General features: G+C 43.4%; 2 protein-coding genes across 2 annotated transcripts in view; both read right to left on the reverse strand.

Annotated features, from left to right (window-relative positions):
• rabgap1l (RAB GTPase activating protein 1-like) overlaps positions 1-27,868 on the reverse strand; it is a 106,477-nt gene that overhangs the window by 58,380 nt on the left and 20,229 nt on the right. The window contains exon 13 of the mRNA XM_063200953.1: positions 25,321-25,471. Coding sequence (XP_063057023.1) covers positions 25,321-25,471 — 151 coding nt within the window. The remainder of the gene's footprint in view (positions 1-25,320; positions 25,472-27,868) is intronic.
• On the reverse strand, positions 18,823-22,110 carry gpr52 (G protein-coupled receptor 52). Its single transcript, XM_063200954.1, has one exon. It carries the CDS (start codon positions 20,836-20,838, stop codon positions 19,687-19,689), a length of 1,152 nt encoding a protein of 383 aa, XP_063057024.1. The 5' UTR covers positions 20,839-22,110; the 3' UTR covers positions 18,823-19,686.

A 27,868-nucleotide genomic window follows, 5' to 3' on the forward strand; every position in this document is an offset into this window, starting at 1 on the left:
ACGCGGAGGAGTAAGGGTGACGGAGTGGTTATGCATTTCCCACTCTTGACCCGATACAAAGAAGTGGCCAGAAGTAGCGGTAGGCAGATGGCAGGATCAGCACCCTCATCCATGCCTGAGGTTCCTGCTGCTGCACAGTAAAGCACGGAAAATTAGACAACACAGGTCTGTGCAAATAGATGTACGGAAGATATGCTGAGAGATCATGCACAAAAGTGATTAAAACGTGAAATTTGTTACACACAGAGCAGCTGAAAGAAGTCAAAATAAATGTATATTTCGAGCAATCATATCAACATGGAAGCCAAAGATGACAGTTTTAGGATCAATCTTACTAGCATGTCATAAAAGCATGACATTTGGTGCAATCAGATGTCCGGATGAGCGCTAGCATCATCCATCCCTAAGGCCTGGACTATCAGAGAATAAAATTAGACAACACAAGTCTATAAATACAGACTCATGGCAGATACACTGAAAAACTTGTGTACCATCATCGATCCCTAAGGCCTTTACAACACAGCATAAGTGTGGTGTCTGAGAAGGGGATTTCTAGAGGTGAAAAAAATGTGCGGTTGAAGTAGAGCCAGAGACAAAGATTTGTGCTCTTGTGTGGAATTTAGATGAGATGAAAAATCACGTAACTTAAATAATAGCTTAATTTGTACACTACAATTTTAACAGTTTTATGAAAAGACAAGGAAGGAAAAGTTTGTATGCCAAAAATATATATATATAAAAAGGAGTAACAGAAAAATGGAGATTTCACTGCTCTGAGTTTTGTTTTTAGGTTCAGTGCTTACGTTTTGAAAGTAGCAATACATCTAGTTCAACATTTATTAAAACAGACAGACAGACAGACAGACAGACAGACAGACAGACAGACAGACAGACAGACAGACAGACAGACACAAAGAAGCAGACATGTGCTTGCTTCTGTACTCTGCATCTGTTCAATTTCTCTGCTTTGTCCTCACTCACTTCAAGTTCTCAATCACTCTTCTTTCACCGCCTTCATTATCACAAGTGCAAAAAAATTGGGTTGTCATCACAATTGCAAAAAAATGTGGGTTGTCTACTCAAACCTCATAGACCTTGGACGCTAATAAGGGCTACTCATGACAAAAGATAGTGATGATGCTGGTGATTGTGCAACAAACATCTGTGCTATTATATTCATCCGTGCCCCTGGGCAGACGGACAGGCACACAGACCGGCAGAGGAGGGGAAGGAGGAAAGGAGTGCAGCCCTTGTGGGTTTGGGTGTGGGGGGTGGATTGGTTGTGAGGGAGGGGGACGGCGTGTGTGTGTGTGGGGTGTTGACTGAGGGTCGATGTCTTGCAATGCAGCACTACTGTCTAGTCTGGTGTAATTTCACTGCTGTAATTACTGCCGCCCATCGCCACCTCCTCCTCCACCACACAACCTCTCTCTAAACCACTGAGCCAACCCTTGTGGGCAAACAACATCACATCACGCTTCTGAAACTACCCACCCTCCCTCACCCTCCCTCACCCTCCCCCAACCCCAGCCCCGAATAAAACAAGCCCTCCACTCCCCTCCTTTCTTCCCTCTCGTCTCATCCTCTTCTCAAGGGGAAGAGAAAAAGGCTGCCCTTCAGGGGCATTGATCCGAGGCTGTTTCACCTCGGAGCCTCCTACCGCGCCCAACGGGGTGCATCAACCACCCTAAGACATTTGTCATAGCTGTATGATTAAAATGTTCTACACTTAGGAAAACATGCTGTGTAAAGTATTTGTACATTTTGTACCGGGTATAATTACTAAATTGTAATTACTAAATTATGAATGTTTACAGAATAACAAAATTGCGAACACAGTCCTCTATGACTGTTTGCATTGGCATGCCAGAAAATAAATCTAAAATATCATACTGTAAGTGGCATCTTACATCATTGTTGTTGAGGAACTATGGCACAAACTACCTCTAACGTAACAACTCTGAGCTAAACTTAAACTAACCAATCACATAATCCATAAAACCCCTCTATCCCTCTTCTCTCTCCCTCAAAGCTTTGCGTCTGTCCTCTGAAAACTTGGCAGAATGAACACCAACAGCAAAAGCTTCCAAACCCGAATGCACCAGACTGGGCTTGATTTTGCACTTCGCATTGTGGTTACCGGCCCTCACAAAACACATTGCCTGTGGATAGGGGTACAATTACACAGAGCAGCGAATAAAGAGCAGCGGCGAGCGGAGGGACGAGGCGAGGGGGGCAGGGGTGGCTGTTGATGGACAAGAAAGATATTAGCAGCTCTATTCCCTTCACGGATGATCGTGGGCTTCAAAAGGATGTCTAATTGAAATTGACAAACAGCTGCATTAGTCTCATCACAAAGTCCCAGCACACAAAAGGGCGGCAGAAAAGAGGGCAGGTGAGAAAGAGCAGGATATTGAAAGGACAGGAAGGTAACGGAAAAGGAGGAGGAGGAACACAAGGATGACTGGGGCCCTTTGCAGAACAAAAATATTCTTCATCATGTATAATGCATGTTTGCACCTCCTGTAACAGTCCTGCCATTACATTGTTAAAAATCACATTTCATCTAGCCCTTTCTTACTTGATTTTTCTTTTCACATTCCCAACTTTTCTTCTAATGTCAGCTAATTTATTTTCCATTGTCCACTTCTCTCTATTTTTCATTCTCTTCTTCATTGCGGTCTGTTGAACCTGATCTTCCTCAGTGGTTGTTCAGCACACCTCTTTCCTCCTCTCCCCTTTCTCTTACCCCACACTCTGCTGTATATGTAACTGATGCGGTGGAGGAGGAAGCTGACAACGCACGGTGCTTCCACCGGTGGTGTGTGTGTGTGTGTGTGTGTGTGTGTGTGTGTATGGGGGGTGTCCCCTGGTGTCACATCTCTGCAGCAGTAAGCCACCCTCCCAACACACACCCCTCCACGCGCACCTTCCTCCCTCTGCACCCAGAGATAGCTGACAGTTCTCTGCAGTGACAGCGTGTCTTCCCTGACCCGGTGCTGCGGCAAAGAATCGCATTCGCTCCAAGTGCTTCTCAACAAGTCTTCCCTTGGAGACTGAGAGGGAAGCGGTGAGTCTCTCTCTCGCTCTCTCTCACACACACACATGCTTTGGGGCTCGATCAATACATATTTTTATAATATAATTAAGCGTGTCTTTTCAGTGGCAAGGTAGAACCCCAGAACTGCACTTGCAGTAATCTGGCACAAGTATTAAGAGAGAAACGGACTATAACAATTTTAATTAACACATTGAGTACAAATTGAGTATTTCACGACCAAGCATTGAGTAAATGGTAAAAACAAGTTTTTACGTTTAAACAACATATTTCGAATCTACACCCTTCAATGCATAATGTATGCGATTTTGGGAGGTCTGTGATGAAGTCACTCACTGGCCAGATAAGTTGAATTGTTTATTATCTGTTATCTGATTGCCCCCCATGTTGAACTTTCTGTATGGGAGCCAGAAGCTAATAGCATAGATGGCTACATCTCACAAATGGATCAGGTAGGCTACACTAAGCATCGGATTGTTGGGATTTGTTTTCAGGGTTGGTGTATATTAGCCTCGCGCACCATCCTACGTAATTCCGCCAAGAGACTAGGCTCCGCACTACGTCTGGTACCGGTTTTCTGTGGAGCGATGTTGACCGGTAGGATTTGGCTGGTGTTCTGACAAACGGTCCTACATTGTAATTTCATCCTACGGTAGGATGTTCCGTCAGACATGTCTGTTAAACGGTCCTACATCGCCAAAGATAGACGTCAGACATGTTTGTTTTCAACAAATTAACCTAATTTTTCCGAAATTTTCCTTCCCGCTTCCTGTAATCGCGTCAGATCAAACAAACTCCAGACCATGAATACAAAATGAAATGGTAGTATTATGGAATGGTCAGGACCAGGCTAGGTGTATATTACTTTCGGGACCTGTTCATGAAATGTTTCACCTTCGTTGTGTGTGCAAAGATGCAGGGAGACAGACTTGCTGTGTGAAGTTTGGATCTGAAAGTGAATGATGTAGCCGATGCTTTTGATTGGCCGACGTAGAGGAAGTGTCAAACCAGGATAAAATAACACAACAACGGAGCTAAGTGCCTGTACCAAATTCATATCATTAAACCAACTGGTCCGGCCCTGCCGTGGCCAACCGGTAGGGCACTCGCCTACCATGCCGCTGACCCGGGTTCGATTTCCGGCCCGGGTCCTTTGCCGACCCCTCCCTGTGTCTCTCCCAATTCGCTTCCTGTCCACCTCTTACACGGTCCTATTAAATAAAGTCGAAAAAGACCAAAAAAAGAATATATAAAAAATAAACCAACTGATCCCCGTTAACCGTGCGACATTCTGAAACGGCGCATATTTCAAGAAAACCACAATATCTCCGTTTGATGCTGAATTCGATGGATACCCGCCTCGATTTAACTTAGATTTGCTTTGCAACACGGATTTCATCCAATTTCAAACAAGCCATAACATGTTTCAGTGGACCTATCATATAATATGTGGTGACTCTACAAAAAAAACGTCAAAAAAAGGGTTTAGATCGTATTTTACGACCTAATTCAACAAACATGGCCAGTAGTCAATTTGTTAAGAGGGTAGGACACTATACATTCATGCTTAGTTATAGCAATCAATTTGAAGGTGCGCTGTGTACGATTTTTAGGTGTTTATTTACAAAATTCATGCTACCCATTAACTTATGTTTCCTTTTTCATGCATACTTACCACCACCATCAACTTGTAAGTATTCATTATGATTGCACTTTTCATACATGAAAAGGGGGGTCTTCTCCATGGTGCGCCATTTTGAATTTCCAATTTGGCAATATGCAACCCAGCTTCAAGTATCTTAAGTATCTTTTTTGACCATTTCCTGCACATATTTAAGTCCCAAAGAGATGGTTTTGATGTTGATTAAAAGCTCTTTTCTGGCTCAACAAAATACGCAAACAACGTGGAACAGATTTATTCGAGTAGGAATTATGAGATCAAAATGTTAAACATTTCTTGAAGAAAAGTTCTAGAGTCATTTCAGTGATAATGTGACTAAAAAGGTTGAAATGAGTAGTAACAGTGCTGTGTAAGAGAAGAGTACCCCACCTAACATGAGTAACCCACCTGACACTCCACCAAAATGTTAATGCTAATGCTAATTTGGACAGAGTGTCAGGTGGAGTAAAACATGTCATATTTCTGGTGAGTTAGAATGTCCATACCACCAAAGCACCAAAATGTGGCATGGAAATCTACGGGGCATATTGAGAGTGAAGTGTAGGCCACCAGATCAAACCAAAACAGTTGACAGCAAAGCATCAAGGATATCTGGGCTTCCATAACGCCCATGCAATGCCTCTGTGTGACGGAGTGACCATCACTAGGGTTTTGGGTGTGTTCTGACTGTCATGCCAACGAGCCTGGCTCTTTGGTGTAGCGGTCAGAGCCCCAGTTTACTACCCCAGAAGGTCTGGGTTCGAGTCCCAGCTGGGCAACTCTACTCCCCTCCGCTACAAATGGTGTCAGAAGTGGGATGGCTGCCGTGAGGCCATCGGAAGCGTACCCATTGTGTGTGAGCCGTAATTCCATGTGAGGGACCCCCAGGATTGTTGACCCCGATGTGAGGGACCCCAGTGATGGGTGAAGCATTGATGATGGGGCACACTGGATGGGAGAAGCATGATGGGCAGTTGCGTGAGGGACACCATGAGTGTGTGAAGCGAACGGGTGCGCTTCCCGAAGGGGAAGGCACTGTGATGGAGTGACCGTCACTAGGGTTGTGGGTGTGTTCTGACTGTCACGAAAACGAGCCTGGCTCTTTGGTGTAGCGGTCAGAGCCCCAATTTACTACCCCAGAAGGTCTGGGTTCGAGTCCCAGCTGGGCAACTCTACTCCCCTTCGCTACAAACATTGATTTCAAATGTTAAAACCCATCATGGCAGTTAGTAAGACAAAGACAGTCCTAACCAAGTATTAAACACTGATATGTTTTGTAGAAAGTACCAAATTTCAACTGATTTTAACTGTTTTATTACAATATTCTAATAATGCGAATTCCTCAATTCAGGTTTTTTTTGGAGCTGGACGGCCAAAACATGTTAAAAAAAACATTATATGTACTATAAATTATATATTATATACACAACATTATATGGCCAGGATTTGTATAGTGACCATAAGACGTACGGTAATTAAATAATACGAATGAAAGGCGCTTTGTCTCTGCTTGTGTGTGTGTACGTGCATGTGTGTGTGTGTGTGTGTGTACGTGCATGTGTGTGTGTGTGTACGTGCATGTGTGTGTGTGTGTACGTGCGTGTGTGTGTGTGTGTGTGTGTACGTGCGTGTTTGTGTGTGTACGTGTGTGTGTGTGTACGTGTGTACACGTGTGTGTACGTGTGTGTGTGTATGTGTGTATGTGTGTGTGTGCTGTGCGTGTGTGTCTGTGTATGTGCGACTCTGTTATTATAAGCATAAGCTATTTAAAGAATACATATGGACATATACAGTGAAGGCATATCACTCATTGTCACTCCGTTAGTGACATGTAAGAATGTATTGGGTTGACGAAAAAACAGCTCAATTCTTGTTCACCCATAATAAAAGGGGAGTTCGTTCTGGGTTGGGAGGCAAGTAACATTTGGATGTTTTTGCTCAAATTTTTGGTAGTAAATTTTACATATATATTTTTTTTATTTGTTGGATTGTGTTTAGTGGAGTATATTGGGTAATTTGGACCTGGTCTTGCAGGCCTGGAGTGTGTGGAGGTTTTGGCAGGAAGGGATAGCTGTGGACTAGGCTGGTACAGTAGGTGAGGTGGTGGCTTTGTTCAACTCTTGGTATTGCAAGGCTGTGTAACATTAAAGGCCAACTTCCGACAAAACACAGTTTTACTCACTCCTTTTGAAAATTAAATTCACTTGCAAGGCTCTCATAGCGGTGCGTCACCTCGCCTGGCTGTGTTTCCCGGTGTTTCCCAATTGACATAAATAATGCAGAGAAACGAGCGAATCACGAAAGCCTTTCTGTGTTGCGTCACGTCGAAAGAAGGCGTTGCCCACAAAGGTTTATGTCGACCCATTTTTCTAAAAACATGTTGAGTAATTTTTTTCTGCTTGTTTTCAAAACAAGCAACGTCTGGTGGCCCGAAACCTAGCTTAGCTTAATTATCAGCTGGTTGCTACTCTCAGATACACACAAAGCCTCACACTCGGCATGCCCACTCTGGTTGCTCCGTGCCTGCAGCTCGCCTAGGGGTCGCTGTCGAAAGAGCACAGCCCTGAATGGAGCCTGCACGCCTCCGTTGGCACCCCTATAGTGCAGTACCACCCAGGGAAGTGGCGACTCTGTTTCCCATTACAAGTTCTCAGAGGATAGGAGGACTGAGCCAATCAGAGACGCATTTCCACGAGAGCAGGAGGAGTGAGCCAATCAGAGACGCATTTCCACGAGAAACCCGGAACACCCTCTCGTTTCTCCACCAGCCACCTTGCTAGCTTGCAAAAACGACTTGAAACAAAGCAACAAGAATGTTTTTTAAAGCAGGACCAACGTGTAACACATTCAATAACAATGGGGAACACAGCAATATTAATGAAATGACGTTGAGAGGCAGACTTTAAGAGTGTGGGTCACTTAATTTGAGGTGTTTCCAGAATTTGATTGCCCTTTTTTGAATGTTGATGAGAGTATCGCCTAATTCTGCTCTGCATGCGTCGTTGGGTTGTTTGGTGTGCCGGTGGACTTTTTAGATGGTTTTGCAGAATTCCACATGTCAAATTCCTGATTTGTGAGTGGACCCCCCACTTTTCTTTCTCTCACTCACTCACAAGGTTTAAACCCCTCTCCCTTTGTGACACATGGAGAAGATATTGCAAACCCTGTTGCACCTGAAGCAGAAAACCCTCAGTAGCTACAAATGTGCACCAACACAGAATGACGCGAGCATGCCAATATTCAGTAAACAAAGCTGGCAGCATGCAGGGCTTATATTAATTGAACACTATTTTTATACATCACATAAAAAACTCTAATGAAACCCATTCTTTCATCTTTTCCCCCACCCTCTTGTGCACTTTCAGGTTGCCATAGTTACAGCACCTCATTCAGTGAAAAAAATGCATGTGATGAAAATGCATGTGGCATCACTCAACACGTGTTTCTTTTGTTTTCGGAGTCTGATTGTCTCATCTTTGTTGTCTCTCTTTGTCAGTCTCTCCCATGTCTTACTCTTACCAAATGTAAATAATAATGATAAAAAGCCATATATACATTCCTCTCAACTTGCATTTCAATGCAGAATGTATGAATGTACAACATGATTCAAATTGCCCAGGGCATCAGGAAAGCAAAAAAAAAAGGGAGCACACACACACACACACACACACACACACACACACACACACACACACACACAATATACTATCCTGACACTACAATGCCAGCTGAGATGCACAGTGCCTATGGCAGGGCACCCAGGCCATCAAAGACTTCAAGCCTATTACACTACTGAGCTGCAGGAGCAACACCTCCCTGCTCAACAACCTGAACAGGTTGTTGTTTGCATTCTTTAAAGCACTGGACAACACGCATAGGCAGAAAAAAAAAAAACTCCTCCCCTACGACCAGACCCTATACCTCTCTGCCGGCAGCGTGAAGAGGACACTCACAGCCCACACAGTAGCAGGTCTAGACAACATACCAGGTCGTGTCCTTTGAGGAAAGCCACTGCCTCCTCATGCTTCAAAGGTGCCACAAAAACCAAACAGTACTTGTGCCAGAAAATGTCACAACCACCCTGCTCCCACCACCAACCTCTGCAAGCACATTTTGTTTTTAAAACATATTCCCAGGGGCCATAACCACACAAAAATCCATCTGGCCCAGATAGACAGACTAAGGTGCCGTTTACACATAGCTGGGTATTTTTATATGTGGATATTTTTTTCTCCTGGTTGTATTGGTTTTGCATTGACTTTGGCCTTCCGTTTCCACGTAGCAGATATTTAAAATCCAGGTATAAAAAGCAGGAGAAAAAAATATCCTGTTTAGGGGGCTGAAACACATTTGTTACAATAAAGGATTTATTTTTATCAACATGTTGCGTTTACACCTAACAGGAGAAAAAAATACCCTGCTAAAAAAATATCCTGCTACGTGGAAACAGCACCTAAAAGTCATACAACAGAACACTCTAGAATATTTGGGACAGACACCCATTCCAGAGACATGGAATCAAATTTACTTCCATGGCTCCGATCCATTCCATAAGGGCACTAGAGCTCCACAGTAGACAGTTATACCATGAACTACTACTATGTGGTGCATTTATCTGACATCACAGGTGATCTTGTAGCCTTTCCTCCTGCTGCCGTTACTCAAAAAACTGAAATATGGGATTATGTTTTCAAGAAGATTCAACACAATTTTCAATCCTGCTTTGGTGTCAACTCTGTTCAGCAGTATAATAATTATTCCCATCCAAATCTGTGGTGTGATTTTGTGGTATGTAAAGAAGAGGTAGAAGTAGGGATGCAAACAATTAATCTATTAATCGACTTTAATCAATCAATGCGTTAATCGATTAAAAAACATTAATCTCAATTAATCGACAATTCAAATGACAAGAGACCCAGGTGAAATGGGCATGTTAAGAGTGTGTGTGAAGAGGGATGTGAATAGTGGGAATATTTAAATCACCTTTGGATTAAAGAACTAAAATAGAATTAATAGTGGTGTATTATCTCAATTTTTAACAAAAAAAATTTGATTTAGTAGGTTTTTTTTGAGAAACATTGAGATTTTCGGGGGGGAAACACGGCTTATCAATTAATCGTAAGTCGATCGATAAGGCTATCGACTAATGATTAATTAATTAATCGATAATTTGCATCCCGAGGTAGAAGGAAATTCATGATGCGAGTACACCACAGTGCTTGACATTACAACGTTGTTACACCAGTTATTCCACAGTACTGTATCTAATGAGTACGTACCTAATGAGGGTTTTTGCAAAACTCAAAGCTGATTTTGTCAAGGAGAGAAAGAGCACTGCCTTGACTGCCTTATTTTCCGTGTGTGTGTGTGCCGAGTATGTTAATGAGTGTGAGCAATATGAGAGAGAGAGAGAGAGAGAGAGAGAGAGAGAGAGAGAGAGAGAGAGAGAGAGAGAGAGAGAGAGAGAGAGAGAGAGAGAGAGAGAGAGAGAGAGAGAGAATCTTTGTATATGTATAAGTGTGGTGTGTTTTGCAACCTGCTTGTTCAGGCACTAATTGCATTAGTTGATTATTCCATCCCCCTTCTATTTTTAGCTACGACACACAATCCCTCTGCTGTGTTTGTGAGGGAAAACAATGGAGAGAGAGAGACTAGGATGGCGTGACTGCTGAAGCATAGCAGAATAGGGTTTTGCACAAAGAAAGAGAAAGACCAAGGGAAAGGAAATTAGGAAAAAAAATAGGGAGAGAGAGAGTGATGCAAAGCCAACAGAAGTGAAGCAGTGAGCCAGTGGTCATCCTTTGGGAGCTTGAAAGGCAACTTATGGGATCCCAGCCATAAGGTTCCAATCCCTTAACCCTTCGGCATTAGGCTGAATAGTAGTGTGCCTTAGGACAGCTTTGATACCATTAGCAAGAGTATGTAAGTATGCAAGTCCCCTGGCATCGCCATGGTGTAATTTGTTTGTTAGCGAGCCTTAGCGGTCATGCTGCTGCAACAGGTACTTATTCAGTAAGCCCAGCAGTATTGGCATCCTTGAAGTTTAATGTGAAAGCCCACCTGGGCAACTCCAACTCCGCAAACAAGCGCACACTGCACACAACAAAATTGCATTTATGCCTCACCCGTGCAAGGGGGCAGCCCCCAAAGGTGCTCCAATGGAGCAGTGCGGCGGGACAGTACCATGCTCAGGGTACCTCAGTCATGGAGGAGGATGGGGGAGGAGAACACTGTTTAATTACTCCCCCAACCAACCTGGCAGGTTGGGAGTGGAACTGGCAACCTTTGAGCTACAAGTCTGATGCCCTTACCGCTTACCCATGACTGTTGAAGTACAAGATGGGAAACATCTCAAACAAAAAATAATAAAGTCAACCATGATTTTCCTATAGATAGCTTGTGATTGATACAAAGCAGCAAAATGATCAACAATTATAAAAAAAATAACAATGAGAGGCATCACTGGTGGTGTTGGCACCCTTTATTGGATATCCGTGGAAACCTAATTTTACTCAAATATTTTTCTGATAGTAAATTGATGTGTCATCAAATTCTTGGAAGAAAAAATAACGACTGCAAATTCCATTAGAACATTGCTGAGGGAGATGATTAGAAGTGGCATCTTATCACCTCTCTAAGACAACTCTTGTGACAAGGAGTCTTAAGCTAGATTTATGCTTCGGACGCATAGAATCTGCGTCCGTCCGTTTTCTGTCTATGCGAGTCCACGCCCCCTCTCAGAGGCTCTGCGCCCGTCGTCGAGCGCCTCGAAAAAATTCTAACTATCCGTCGGACGGACGCGGAGTACGCAGACAAAAAGGCGCTATGATTGGTCGTCTCGCTACTTCCTTGTTCTGTTCTTGTGGCAGCGCAATGCCAGTAGTTTGCGAGAGCAGAGCTGTATGCTGTTAAAAACTTTGGTAACACTTTACTTAAAGCCAACATTATAAGCGCATTTATAACAAATTATAATGCACATTATAATTACTTACAACGTATTATGACTACACTCATAATGCTTCATGATGCTTTATATTAACAGTTATGAATAGCTATGAATCTAGCTTATAATGCTTTATAAATCCAAGGGTGTCATGAGTGCTCATGACTGGCTATAAACTACAGGCTGCCTGATGGGGCTTATAGTACATTATGAGCACCTATATCCCTCTATGCACAGACCTGGATGATAAACTGTCATAAGGGCTCATATGATGCTATAATGTTTCATGTGAGATCATAAGTCGTCAATGTGTGCTCTAAGTAAAGTGAAGTTCATATGGATGCATCTATAATGCACTGTATAATGCGTATCTATAATGCATCATAATGTACTGTAAGCCACATCAGGCAGCCTGTAGTTTATATCCTGTCATGAGCACTCATAATACCCTTGGATTTATAAAGTATTATATGCTACATTCATGGTTATGCATTACTGTTAACATAAAGCATCATGAAACATCATCAGTGTAGTCGTAATGCGTTGTAAGTAATTATAATGTGCATTATAATTTGTTATAAATGCGCTCATAATGCGCTATAGATATGGGCTTCATAGAAAGTGTTACCAAAACTTTATTAATGCCTTGTGTGTAAATGTGTGTAAATACACGAAGCTACAAGCTAAGTAACAAACAATGCATCAGTTGAACACTCGTGGCACAATGCCTGCGGTTTACCGTTCCTCCACCGAATGTAAACACACATCGGCAGAATCAACTGTCTTTACATGCTTGCATTTTCTGCTCGTGAAAACAGACTGGGTATGTCAAATAATGATACCAGTGCATTGCCTTTGCAATTTGTGTGAAAATAACTAGCTAACCGGGATAGAAAGCAACATTGCTTAATAATGACCGCAGTGCTTTCAATGTAGTGAAAGTAGCCTAATCGCGCAATTTCAAATGTGGCTCGCGACGAGACCTCGCAGAACTCGCAGATGCATGAATACAATGTTGGTTCGTGGCCACTCCCACGCGAGTTTTGACGAGCGCAGTTGCAGAAGTCTAATCTGACCTTTATGGGGTTGTGTGCATGCAACTTAACAGTAGGTCCTAAACTTCTTTGGATAGCAAGACCAGAATGAATGAGAATCTTCACAGACACAGCAAGATAATGAGAAATGAGAGGTTAAAAAAAAATGCAATATAAAAAGGAAAATAGGCAAAATAGAGACAGACCATGTGATGACACTGAACAGTATGTAAACTGGAAGCGATAGTTGGCAGTGTTGAGTATCAGGGCATGTTTGCCTAATTAATTGGCAATAACCAGAAGTGGATCCACACCATTGCATATCATCCTCTTTGTTTCCATGACGATGTGAAGAGGGAACACCAATCAGTTTCTGAATGACGCTCTTTCATATCTAATCAGTCAGAGGCACAGGCGTGTTATTGCTTCTTTCACATGCTTTTGGAAGCTACATGTAAAACAAGAATCCAAATACTGAAAGTCACAAAGGTCATACAATCCATACAATCCAAACAGGCTCTAAAAGAAACCAGTGTGCTAGGTTGTGTCAAATAAACTTCAGTGTTATGCCTTTTCTTCAGTTTCTTCAGTCAGGGTTAGTCTTTTAATCAGCATTGTCTCATTTCATCTCCCACCCTCATTTCTCTACATCGGGAGGCTGAACCCTACTCCTTGGGGGAGGATGCCCTACCGTTATATCACTGAACATGAACATGAAAAAAATGGTCTTTGCATTATTTTCCTGTTCCATGATAAGGTGCTGGAGATGTAACTTTTACATGTCCAACGAGATGCAAAAAAACAAAAACCCACTATACGCAACTGCAGCCAGTGGCTAACCTCTAGTTAACTAGACTAAAAATATTTTGTGCTGCCAGGGGGGTTAGTCTAGAACAGTGTTTCCCAACCAGGGGTACATGTACCACTAGGGGTATGCGAGCGCACTGCTGGGGGTACCTGGAAAAATGAAAAAAATGTATGGAGCAGTGTCACATTGGGATATAGAGCATGAGTGAGGGGGTTCTCATGGAATAAAAAAAAGGCTAAGGGGGTACACGCAAGACAAAAAAGGTTGGGAAACACTGGTCTAGAACCGCACCATAGTAGGTAATCCAAAAGAACACAAAATCCATCCATCAATCACAATGATGTATCTGTATGTACCGAAACCTACTAGGCTATGACACAATGCAGTATGTGTGCAATGCATTCTAACTGCACTTCAGCACACCTGTGTGTCAACATTTACCCCTGCATACTATACGGAGCAAATAGCAATGGAGGAGTCAAAGATGACCACCCCTCTGGCAAAGAGTGGGCGGAGAATGGACAGCTGTCTGCAAGTGTCACCATCAACAGACCACAGGCCATACATCTGTTCTCCCTGAGCTGAACCACAGCTTGACAGCCAGACGAAGAGCTAGCGGACAGAAATAAGGGCGCGCACACGCACACGCGCACACGCACACGCACGTAGACGCACGCATAGCAGCAGAAGCCGTATCTCAAACGGCAGCCAGTTTCCAGCTCTGACAAGACCGACAGTCAGAGAGGGGGCAGGTGTTCCTACAGTACATGGACTGATCTGCAGCATTGCTGTGGTTGGACAGGCTATGTGGGGGAAGAAGATGGCAACGTTATTGAGGGGTTGTGTAGCTACACAGATTAATATTAAACAGAGCTGATGACACGGGTGCGCTGTGGAGAGGAGAGGAAAAGACTCTCATTCATATTCAGGAGCCCAGGACTGAAAAGCCCCACTTGGCTGCTTCCCATGAATATGGATGAGAAGACTGGCAGGAAGTAGAAATATCTAACAGTCAGGAGTCGGGAGAGAATGAGAAAGCATGAATATTATTAAATAATAATAAAACAGCCCACACGCAGTATGACTAACCTTGCATATATATGTGAATAATAGGGATGCAATGCCCACAGTTTGCCCGTCATCCTGCATGTAAAGGTGTGGCTGCGACATGTCAATACTGTCTTAGTTCTGAGATGCAGTAGGTTCTCAGCTCTTGATGTCTGAAACCAAGGTACAATTACAAGGCCCAACAAGGAAGTTTGAACATATGACAACCGTTTCTCAGGCGGGTCTCACAAAGAACAACTTTGTCTCTCTTTTGAAAAGCCATACTGTTGTCAGATTGGGTGTGCGGTACAATCCCGTGATGTGCAAGACGTTATGAGGCGGGGCAGCATGCCAGCTTTGGCCAGAGTGGTTTTCTGCCCATAAACAGTAGAGGCGGACGAGAGTCTTCTGTCGCATTTTAATGACTAATTTAAACACCGGCTGCCTTGGCAACTTGAACAACAATATGGGTTTTCAGGAAGACATTAAGGAGAGAAATGTGACAACCGGCTGAGGAATGGCTAAGAAATAATCAAACCTGCTTCGTGGGGCTCTCGTGTCATGCACACCGCATGTGCTGGATCGTATAACTAATACAGTATAACTGTTCAAAATAGTTCTGAAAATCATTGCATCCATAGCGAATTACAGTACAGGGATTGGATTGCCTGGACAGTACTGAAACCACCAGGTAAAAACGCAAATGGAGAGCAGCATAAGCTTAGTGTGATGAAAAGAAACTTGAACTCAGACGTACAAGCTACCAAAAAAAACACAAAAAACATGAACTCTAACAACATTGAGCGTGACTTTAAAAAATAAAACTGAGGCAACCAAATAACTAGGGATTAAACTTTAGTATAGCTGAATAAATGTAGTTAACAGGAAAGTTAATCAAAATAAACAATTCAAGAGCGGGGGAACTAGTGCATTAAAGGTTTTTTTTATTTCCAGCACTTCTTAAAATAGTTTGAATAAAAATGGGGTGGGGCGTGTGGGGATGACAACATATTCCACTGTGTTGAGTTCTGCCTTGGAAAACCTATTACAAATTTAACAGTATGAGTATTGGAGGAAAAAAAGAGGTTTTGTGTATATCAAGGTGGGGAGGTTTGAAAGACACCCTGCAGGCACACAGAAGACAAAATCTGTATCTACTTCTCCATCCAAAATCCCTTCACTCCTCTATGGTGTGAAAAATGCATTTGCAATGCCTGAAGGGAATCATGCAGAAGACAAACATTTTTTTAAAGTTAAGTCCCCAAGAAAGCCACACAGCTCGTGTCTTAACCCGATCGCGTCGGATGCATCATATATGATGCATCAAATTCAAAGCCCTCTCCACGCTGACAAAAAAAAATCCATCTCAAAAACATCCTGCGTGTCATTTCCAAACGTCCTGCAGTACACGGAAACCGCCACAAGAGAGCAGCGGTCAACAACAAGTTGATCACAGCTCGGCGAAAAATGCAAAAATGGAGTAGAAGCGCTTTCCCTGACCGACGCTGAGATATCGTCAAATTGCAAAAGGTTTGTGTACAAATTTCCGAAATATAACTCTACATCCTTTAATTTGAACACTTGCTTTGTGCAATTAATCAAGGAAGAGTTTATATTTTTACACCGTGTTGCAGAGAGATCGTGCTAAAACTGATTAAACATATAAGCACCATCCGGCGGTGGCAGGAAGTCAGCCATCAATGCATTTGCTCCATAGGGAAACTTACAAAGCATACCACGACGATCATTTAACAAAACACACAAGTTGTTTTACTTCAAGACAAAGATATTGCCTTAAGAAACAGGTTTTACTTGCAATTTTGAAAATGTAATGCAAAATGTTGAAATTATGATCTCGTAAAAAATGCATTGAAATGAATGGAGAAATGGTCCAATTGTAGAAATGGACCCATATATTCAAATTACACATCAAAAATGAATAATGATCTATCTTACACTCAAAAATAGGTTGTTAAGCATTCGATCAGCTATGTTTTTACATAGATTTAAAAAAAATTACCCAACCAGGCTGTGGGAAATGTAAAATATGGTCCTGCTAAAACAAGGATAGGCTTAAAAAAATGGCAAGATCTCACTAAATATTTAAAGATAATCCTCAAATTAAATTGTCTGACAACTTTTTTAAATTAAAAAAAAAGTTGTAAATGCATTAAAAGTCATTTTTCAATGGTCATGAAATTGGAATTTTCATTCATTAAAAGTCTGATGCATCATATATGATGCATTAAATATCTCAGTGACCTTAACAAAATTTTGAATTTTTTTTTTACATTTCTTATAAGGGACCAATATTGAAGCAAATTCCAAAAAATAAGAATTTTCTCTCATTGCTTTCATGGTTCAGGTTTCACAGGGTTAAAAGGTCACAGAGGCTCTGGTTTTATATTTGTATTACAAGACTTTGAAATGGTCTCAGACCATGGACAACCGCGTTCTAGTAGTCAATTACATTTTTACTTGTGTGACTTTTTGTAGGTGACTTTGTTGCATTTCTCATGAAGCACACCTAAATGTCTATGAAAAGGTATAAAATGAACACTCTAAAGCAGCTTAGAATTACTAATGACTGTAGTACTGCACAAGTATTACTGCACATTTTTAGCACATATAAATTCAAGACGTCTTCATTTATTCAGTTGTTCACTTTTATTTTATGTTGGCAGCAACAGCAATGACCATCATCTTTCACAAATTGTATAAATAAAAAAATATATATTGTGCAACTTACCATTTTATATACTAGTCAAAGAAACTCTTAGTCTACACTCAGTTACAGCAGCGGTCAAGTTCAGTTTACAAACAGGAATGTGCCGTCATCGCAAGACACTGTGTCAGATTGTTTCCATTTGAACATATATTGGCTGCACAGCAAAGTGAACACAAGTACACGTACAGCATGTACTCCTAATTCACAAATATCACATCCGAAAAATAGTAAAGGAAATAAATAGACATATCTTTTTTCCATTTGAAGGATATAAAAAAGAATTTAAATCAATGCACTTCATTTTTTTCCTACTCTTTATCTTTCTGTTTCAAGGAACAAGCCCACTATCTAAGAGGAGACTAGTGCACATAAACAAAGCATCCTATTCTACAGGGATTTGCACACCCGCCAGTGGTCTGGATGGAATGGAATGTGAGACCTAGACTAATTGATGTACAAAGTCATGTACAACATATTTGACAAGCATCTCGGCGTTCATTAGATCACAAATACAAAACCTGAAACATTATCATAGTCTCTATTTTCAGGAAAATTGAAGAGGAATCACATTTTCTAGCTGTACAAGAACAACTAATTCTGTATCCTGTCTTCTTTCTAAGATTCCTCCGTGGATTTATTTCAGAATAACTCGTCAGCCCATATAAATGAATAGAACCACAAATTGAAGATTTCTATAAAATCTCCCTACTCCCAATATGCCAACTTAGACAGTAGGCCTGTCTTTTTTTACATCTACAGTGAAGCTGTTGATAAAGCAGTACAATTGACAGAGTAGAAATCATATGCTTTTTTAACCAAAATAATGACTTTGATAAGAAAGAACAAATAGGAAAAATACAATTATAAAGCACGTTAGAAACTCATTCTTGTGAGTTCACTTGAAAAACCCCTGCCAAGAGTCTTGTTAGGCGTCAGCACAGGTCTGAAGATAGCCAATGACATCGCTTAAATCCGTGGCTGGGTGGAGCCAAACAAATCAATGAACGGTCATGCCACAATAAAACGCATGCCACCTCACACACACCTCTCACAATTACACACACACGCACACACACACGCACACACTTAGAGCACGTAGTTTGCACTACAATAATGTTAGGCACGTAATAATAATGTTATACTAAAATATGTACAGGTGTGCACAGCACAATGCCACTTGTGTGAACTTTAAAGCTAATGTGAAAACAGGAAATAATCTGGCCAGTTAAATGACTATGACATAGCAGGCAAATAGACCTCAGAGCAAAGAGACTTTGGGTGTACAGGATGATCCAATACAACAAGCAACGTGAACATGTGCGAGAATCTGTGATTGTCACATTACCAACAATGAAGTAACAGGGATCCACAGGCAGCATATACTGTACAGCGCCAGATACAAAGCCATGGTTATGAACATGGTCATCGTCCATGTGGGGGGGGGGGCATAATAATAATAATAATAATAATAATAATAATAATAATAATAATAATAAAGGGCTGTAACAGCTATCTGACAAATTTCAGTTGATAATATTTCCTCATTATTATTCAATTACACCCCTAGCAATAACAAATATGTACAGGCGTGCATCTGATACAAGCCTGTGAAAGGGATTGATAGTTTGATGTTTGGATAGTCTACACAGGTGTTTAGTCTACACAGGTGACTTCAAGAGAAAGACTGGAGTAGGCAGGTGCTGCAATGCAGCAAGCTAATACACCTGACCAGGCAGGTCACGCACATGGCCATGGGGTTCAGCCTGGGTCATTTCCCAACCCTACCCCATGTCTCTCTCAGGACTTATTTCCAGTCTCCCCTCGTAATTTCCTATTTGAATAAAGGCATAAAAGCCCCCTGAAATGAAAAAAATGAGTAAAAAGAAAGTCTGGAGCAGCAATGTTTAAGTGTGTGAAATTGAGAACTAAATGGTCCGCTACAACTGGACTAGCAGAACACCGGTTTTGACATCAACATGAATTAACTCAAGTTGCATTATCCACTTTGTGACAGAATTTGTCACGGTGCACTTTAAAAGTTCTGAAAGATGCACTTTGAAAGTCCTGTTAGAGCTTAATCCAGTGTATGACTTTCCACTGTTGTCTGCAAACATCATGTAGAGACTGGAAATGATGCCTTGGTCTTAATGGTCAACATCCATGGTCATTTGATGCAGTAGATACTGACGCCGACCAACAAGGAAGGCTTTCTACTCAGTGCATGTGACTTCCAGAAAACATGCTTCATGCAAATTCTGAGTTCAAATCAGGTCTTACACTTTTAGCCTACTTTTTATTTTTTACTCGCCTTTTTTAATAAGAGCAAGAAATGACAACCACAGCCTTCAGCAGGCTTACAAAAGTTCAAGAAAAAAATCTTGCAATGCTGCACCACTGCCATTGGTAGCTCAGATAGAGCAGGAGTTGGCCCTTTTTTTGCGTGGTTTGGGATCCCCAAACTCTTTCCCATCGTCCGCACAGCGGCTGAAGGAGCAGATTGTCTGAGACAGGCGGCGCATGCCCAGCCGAAACACACTGTTGGACAGACTGTAGATGACACAGTTGCAGAAACTGTTACTGATGGCCAGCCAGGTGGTGACAAAAGACAGCGCTGGGCTGTCCAGCACGTGAGAGCTCTCCAGGAGGAAGTAGATGATGTAGGGCAGCCAGAGTGCATAGAAGACGCTTGTGATCCTGAAGAGAACCATGGCGTAGCGTTTGTCTGGCCCGTGGTGGTGACCTGCTGCGTGGTGTCCCCCCCTACTGCTGCTGTTTCCACCGGCCTCCCCTCCACCGCCGCCAGTCTCCATCTCCTGGCTGGGGAAGCGTGCACGCCGCTCGTTGATCTCCCGGTTGTGCTGCTGGCAGATGCGGAAGATGTGGAAGTAGGTGAAGCACACCACCAAGGCGGCGGGCGCGTACAGCAGGCACACGATGAACCCGGTGAAGAGCGCGGAGGTGGGCCAGGCCTGGGCGCACCACTCGAATATATCCCCGTGGTAACCGGGCTTTCCCCAGCCGAAGAAGGACGGCAGGAACACGGCGCCGGAGTAGAACCAGATTAGCGCAATGCAGATTCGCAGGCGGCACGGCGTCACCAGCTGATTGTAGGACAGCGGCTTGGTGATGGCAAGGTAGCGGTCCACGCTGATGCCGGCCAGGCAAGACATGGACACGCTCTTGAGCACAGAGATGACGTAGCTGAACACCTGACACGTGAGGGGCTCCTGGGCGTCTGTCGGGTGGTGCAGCAGGGACAGGGTGGGTACCAGGCAGCTCAGCCCCACCAGCAGGTCAGCGTAGGCCATGGTCTGGATGAAGTAGCTGGTGGTGTAGTGATGCAGCAGAGGGGCGCAGTGGAACACAAAGATGACCGTCAGGTTTCCAGCAATGATGAGAACAGTCAACACCACGATAACAATGGTTTCCAGCACACAAGCCTCTGTGCCTTCAGCCAAGCCCCAGCCCAATGGACATGAGTGGTTAAAACCGATACCGACAGACCTGACAAGGCTATCATTTTCAGCGGGCGCCAGTTTGACAAGCTCTGATTGGTTCATTGTTGTGGAGGTCGATCTTGCCTGGCCCCAGGAGGCAAGTAGACTTGTGCTTATGTTTATCTGTCTAGCACAGCACAAACCAAGTACACAGTTTGTACTGGAGAAAGGTATGACCTTGTCAGGTATTTTTTTTGTCGGCAAACAGCTCAATCTGCCCTTTCATTCACATAGTTGGGATTTGATCAATTGAACAGCACAAACAATAAACACAAACCACAGAGGGAGACAAAAAACAGATGAAAAATAAAGGAAAGTAGAGCCTTTTCGATCTTTCCAGTTGGTCATGGTCAACATGTACAGTATGTGTGTGGCTGGCTCAAACAAATCCTCTCAGCCTCCCACTGTTTAAAGAAGAGCTGTTGAGGCAAGCAGGCAGCAGCACAGACGAGAAGGAGGAGCAGAGGAGAGCATCTCTAGTGGGACCCTCAGCAACCCCTTATCCGGGGTTCCCATCCTGACTGCTGTCCGCCTCCATCTGCTCCTGGTCAAGGCCACCAGCTGAGAACATTCACTCGGAGTCGGAGCACCATCACATATGTATATGGGATTAGAATTTTGGCAAAGTGTTGAGTTCTCACTATATTGTCACAAGCACTTTGCGTGATTTTTTGGACAGAGTTCAATGGGCACTGTAGAATGTTTGAGCAAAATTCTAGAAGACCCGGATGAGAATCCTTACTCCTCAAAGGGTTGAAAGAGAGGCTGAACGCAGAATTTTCTGTGTGTTCCTTTTACCAAAGCCGAGGCATTAGAGGTAGTATACATATTGTAAATAAATGATAATATGGTTGGATACCAGCTGCTATAAGCTCCTGGACAACTAGTGCCGAGCTGAGCTCGAACTCAACAGGGCAGGCAAATAGGGCCACTCTGCACGGAAGTCCATACATGCACACAGTGTCTCTGTCAAAATGTGGTGACTGTCAATGTGTGCGCTCTCTTTTGCCCATATCAAAACACAGACACACTCTAAATAAACACAAAGTGGTGTGAGTGTGTGTGTGTGTGTGTGTGTGTAAGTGTGTGTGCGTGCGAGTACACTTGCGCTTGAGTGTGTGTCTAAACGCTCTGCAGATCACACTAGTTGCCGTGCTTATATAGCCAGCAGAGAAAAACAGCAGCTGAAACTGACTGGATTATCAATTTCTGAGATCATGTTATGTGGCCCACAGTGGAGGCTTTTGGTCTACTTTAGTTTATTCCCAGTCCATTTAGGCTTCATGAACTCTGGCTTTTTGGCAAAAAAAAAACAGTAGAGGGAGAAAAATCAAGGTCCTATTCATGGGAGAGCTGGAAGGTGAAAGCAAAACGGCTGGTAGTCACCACCTCGTCTGTAAGCGCTTTCAACTGGCCGACTGAAAGGAAAGTGGCGGATGAAACGCAGTGTCAGCACCAGCACGCTTATCTGAAGAGAGTCTCCCCTTTCAAATCCCGCCTGAAAGCACAAAAGTCTCTGTGGAGGTTAAATCTGTTGCCTCCTGCCTCCCGCTTGTACATGCAAAACATACAAAACTTGTTTGTGTTATTTGCCACCGCCCCTACAGGCGCCTAATTTTCTGAGATGGGCACAAAAAAAGAGAAGAAAAAATCACAAGTATCCAGTTATCTCTGATGGCAGACAAGAACAAGAAATCATTGTCCGTTTCATCTGTGAGTTTCACGTGGTAATCCCATTTAGTTCCAAGTTTCCGGTTTCAAGTTCAGGTCCTCTGGCCATCCACGCCTTGTCTATTTTTTTGTCCAGAACATGAGCAAAAAATGAATAACTACACAAGCAAATAAATGACCAAGATACCAGCAGTTCTTGTGCCTTGTTCCTTGCCTGGCTCCTTTCTTCAAACTCCTCTTCCAGGAGTTCATACACAAACCCTCTCAGTGCAAAACCAAAGACCGGCACGGCACCCTTGATATCATAAGTGCAGGCAGCTACAACAGTCATCGGAATTACAGCACAGCGAAATATCCGTCCACTCCATCGAAGCACACAGGCAGGATACTGAGAAAGGCACAGAAGCCTCTTGAAAAAGAGAAAATGACAAAAAGAAGATAGCAGGTACTAAAAGAACAAGCGAGAGCAGCAGAGAGGAGAAGCCTCACACCATCCACGCAGGCAGAAAAAGATGCTGTGACTGCTGAACACTACCGCCTCCCTCTCTTTCTCTGTCTCTTTGGATCTCTCCCACCCCCTCCCTCCCTCGTGCTCTCCCTCTCCCTCTCCTTCTCCTTCTCCCCGCCCTCCGCTTGTGGCTGCACCTGAGGTCCAGCTTTCTCCTCCCTCCACCATGTTACTCTTCCATCACTCTGTTCTCATTGCTTTCCCTCAATGCCTCTTCTCTTTGTACAATAAATGGATTTCTGTTTGGGTTTTTTTTTGGGGGGGGGGGTGTTAGAGGGGGAAAAAACATTTCATTTCCAGAATTCCTCCCTCCCCGTTCATTTACTGTCTGCCTTCCCTTCCCCCCAACTTATCCCACACCCTCACTGTCTCCCTAACATGCGCGCCGCGCACACAAGCACGCACGCGCACACACACACACACACACACATACACACGCACACACTCCCCATGCTGCTTTCCAGTCAGTTTACACAGCCCAGTGACCATGCCAAGCTACCCCTGCCCCTTGGTTACAGTTGCCATGCATTTCAGTCAGACCGGACCCTCCCTCGCTCGCAGCAGCTGACAACAAACAGGGACAAATGGGGCATTCGTGTGTGTGTGTGTGTGTGTGTGTGTGTGTGTGTGTGTGTGTGTGTGTGTGTGTGTGTGTGTGTGTGTGTGTGTGTGTGTGTGTGTGTGTGTGTGTGTGTGTGTGTGCCTGAATCTGGAACCTTTCATCCTCTTTCCAGGCAGGCAATTCTTATTTTTTCCAAAACATCCACATCCACAACATTTTCAACACCATATTGTGGTTGTCATCTTTTCAAAGTAGTATTTATTGTAACGACCTGATGTCGGCGGTAAACAGCTACAGTACCGATACATGCAGTAGGTGAGCCATGCATGCTGCCACCGGTATCAAGCTGCAGTTTCACCCTCCCAGAAAACAGAGGCAACAATGCCCATCTTCATGCCAACGGGCCTGCTCAATAATTCATCAGCGTGAAGAATAGAATGGAGCAAGAGGACAATGCTCTCAGGAAAGGTAACAATGATGGAAATACGATCTCTGTGTCCTTCTGCTGGATCTGCTTGATCCTCATCTCCATAGCCCTGAACTGGGATTCGCTTCAGTTCAGCTCCCACTACTGGCTCACTAATTAAGGACCAGACCCCCAGGGGCAAAAACACTTACAGCAGAATTGAGAGCGCACATACTTGCATGCACAGACGTACGCACGTGCACAGACACACACATGCAGGCGCACGCAAGCACACGCACCATAGAAGAGAAGATCAAAGGTATACTAAACTCTCTTGCTGAAATTCACACTTTAAATCCATTTCCCTTTAACTGAAAAGTGAAATTTGGCACTTCAATAGACAACAGAAATCAATAACAAGGATCAGTTCCAAAACATCTAAAGTTAATATTTACATAGATATTTAATGTCAAAACTGCAAAGAAACCAATGAACCAGAAACAGCACCTGCGGAAACGATACCAAATCGGGGTGATCTATGCGCGCACACGCACAAGCACACTCACACGCACACAAAATAGTGAGTTCCTCTAGCTTCTGTAATCTAAACAATGGTTATGTATGTAACTGTGGTTCAATGAGTTTCAGATTGCAAGGCAGTGGTAAAAGTTCACTCACTGCTTGGGGGAAGAACATCCGCTCAGGCGTCAAAGCAAACAACTGAACTCCACACAATCAGTGCCTTTATAATGACTATCCCTGCCCACATTCAATTAATCACAATCTGTGTTACATTCCACACCAGAACTAATTTTCATTCAGGATAGCATCAAATTTCCAGAGACAGCAGAATTACAGCATCAGTAACCTGCTGCGGCTGTTGGCACCATTACTTATCATTCAATCAGCATTATAATCATTGTCAAAGGAAGATGTGGTGATTTATAAACAGTCCTGTAAGTGCTGCCGGCAGCTTCACAGCTTCGGGGGTTGCTCCATTATATAAATAGCACAGGATGCTACGTCAATATTGTTATTTCACACACAGACAGATCACAGAGGACAAAATAAGACAATGAATTAAATTGTATAATCTCCGGCGTACATAAGCACTAAAGCACAGAACATTCACTCACAGAATTTTCTGCACTGTGATATCCTACCAAAAAACACGTCACCCATCCTATGACATTGACGGCTGGAAGGCTTATTCACTGAGATTCCACTATATATACAATAACAAGACCAGTAGACAACACCAGCGATACAAAGCAAAAGGCACAAACATGAATCCTCTAGCTTAGTTCTCCAATTAGCCTAGTACTGACTCCTTGACAAAGGTCACCTTAAAAGGCACAGGGCACCAGAAGGAAAAAGCATTAATAGACGATGATTTACCTTTGTGATGAGGATGCGGTAGCGTTCGAGAAGGTCTTGGTCGCTCTGGCATCCAGAGAGTAACTGCCAGACCTCAGCTCTCAGGGCCTCTGGGACACCGGGCCTCACCAGAGCAGACAGACCCTTTGGCCGCACACACAGGTTGCTGTGCCTGACAGAACATATAGGATGGGTCACAGCCATGCTCAAAAGGCAATCCAAAAGGCATGATTTTAATCCACTGAAACTATTCCGATTCTGAAGGTAAAACTGGTCAATCGGTAGTTTATCAAAAGTATGGATGAGGTGACATATAAAAGTTTTGGACGGCTTCACAACCCACGAGAAAGTCCATTCACAGTCAGGGCCACTTAGGGATGTGAAATTGGTGATAATGGTGCATTCCAGACCCAGTCCAAAGTAGTCAAGTAGGTTTTATTGTCAATTTCTTTACATGCACTGGTCATACAAAGAATTTGAAATTACATTTCTTGCTTTCCCATACAGACATAGACTAATCTAGGTAAGGACATAGACAGTATAGACATAGACAGTACTTATACATGGACTTAAGACAGTATGGACATAGACAGTGCTCATACAGACATTTAAAGTGCAAGACTGGACAACAGAAGACTTGTAGAGGACATACATTAAGAGGTATTGTTGTGCTTTTGTGCTTTCCTAAAAAAGTCCTTTATAGCGTTCTGATAGCGACATGGTAATAGTAGCATTTTAGTAGCATTTTGAAGAAAAATAAATATTAAATATTAAAAAGGTCTGTCAAGTACACCAGCAGCAGTGTGTGTGTGTGTGTGTGTGTGTATGTGTTTAGTGCAGGTAGAAGGTGCGGTGTGCGTCTGTGTGTGTGTTCGTGTGTCTGTGTGTGTGTGTGTGTCAGTGTGTGTCAGTGTGTTTATGTTTGGGTTTAGTGCAGAAAGTGCAGTGTGCTTGTGTGTGTGTGTGTGTGCTTGTGTGTGTGCGTGTGTGTGTGTGTGTGTGTGTGTGTGTGTGTGTGTGTGTGTGTGTGTGTGTGTGTGTGTGTGTGTGTGTGTGTGTGTGTGTGTGTGCATGTTTTGAGTTAGTGCAGGTTGAAAGTTCAGTCACAAGTATAGTAGTGCAGGTGGAATGTTCAGTCGCAGATATGGTGGTGGGGGATGGGGGGGGGTTGTCAGTGGCCTTGCTGGCTAGAGGCTGACAGTGGAGGGAGAGTGGGTTGAGTGTTCAGCATCTTGATCGCTTGGTGCATTGTGCTGCTCGCCAGCCTGGTGGTACGGGAACGGAGGCGCCTGTACCTCTTTCCAGAGGGCAGGAGGCTGAACAGTTTGTGTGCAGGGTGGCTTGTGTCTTTGATGATCATCAGTGCTTTCCGGGTGAGGCGTGTGGTGTAAATGTCCTGCAGGGAGGGGAGTGGTACTCCAATGATCTTCTTTGCTGTGTTCACAACACGCTGGAGTGTCTTCCTGTTTTTCTCCGTGCAGCTTCCTCCCCACACTGTGATGCAGTTGGACACAACGCTCTCTATGGTTCCTCTGTAGAATGTTGTCATGATGGAGGGTGTAGCACTTGCCTTCTTTAGTTTGCGCAGGAAGTAGAGACGCTGATGGGCCTTCTTCGCCAGTGATGTAGTGTTGGTGGTCCAAGAGAGGTCGTCGCTGATGTGCACTCCAAGGAACTTGGTGCTGCTCACTCTCTCCACAGCATCGCCGTCGATGGTCAGTGGTGGCAGTTGTTTTTGGACCCTTTGGAAGTTGACAACAATCTCCTTGGTCTTGTTGACATTCAGCAGGAGGTTGTTGTCTTTGCACCATCTGGTGCAAGTAGTGCAAGTAGTAGGACTTCAGACTTCTCTCACCTCTCACGATGAAGAAGGGCGGTTTGCTGACGCACATTGATTCGTAGATATGCATACACATCTTGTTTTTCTGTATTTTTTTGTCTCGCAGTTGTGTCATGGATTCTGTCATTCTGTTCGCTATCTTCAAACACTCCTCTCGTCATCTCCGTACACAAATCAGAAAATAGGCTGACAGTGGTTTCTCTAGTAACAGCAACAGTAATCCACAGATCCATACTATTTGCCTGCCTATACTATTTTAAAAAGACGATCTCTGCATCCCATCACTGAAGTCTCACGTAAGTGAGGGCGTAACCCTAGTTACAGTCACCCCGACAGTGTGAACACAGCATGGCCCCAGAGTTAGGGCTGTGTTGATCACAAGAAAGCTCCAAACCAACCCGAGGCAAGGTGTGGCGCGCAAGAGTCTGATAATATGAGGCCAGAAATGAGTATCAATGATGGGGAAAGTGACTCCACAGATACAGTATATTGCTTTGTCATTTTTGTTTTGTTTGCCCTCGGGTCACTGCTTATGGATATGGGATATGCATCTTATATTTAGGAGTTTGATAACAGACATTAAGTTACTTTACTTTTATTACATTTTAGTCACAATAATCATTTTTTCAAACTAGCAGAAACACATTAATGCTTTCAACACTTACAGGGGAAATGCTAAAGACCATGAAACTTTACTCTGACTCTCACAGCACAGCCAATGTTTCCTGG

This window comes from Engraulis encrasicolus, chromosome 6 (genome assembly GCF_034702125.1).
Source record: "Engraulis encrasicolus isolate BLACKSEA-1 chromosome 6, IST_EnEncr_1.0, whole genome shotgun sequence".
Taxonomy (NCBI): Eukaryota; Metazoa; Chordata; class Actinopteri; order Clupeiformes; family Engraulidae; genus Engraulis; species Engraulis encrasicolus.

Coding starts and splice junctions, on each gene's coding strand:
- gpr52 (XM_063200954.1), bottom strand. CDS start 20,838: ATGAACCAATCAGAGCTTGTCAAACTGGCGCCCGCTGAAAATGATAGC.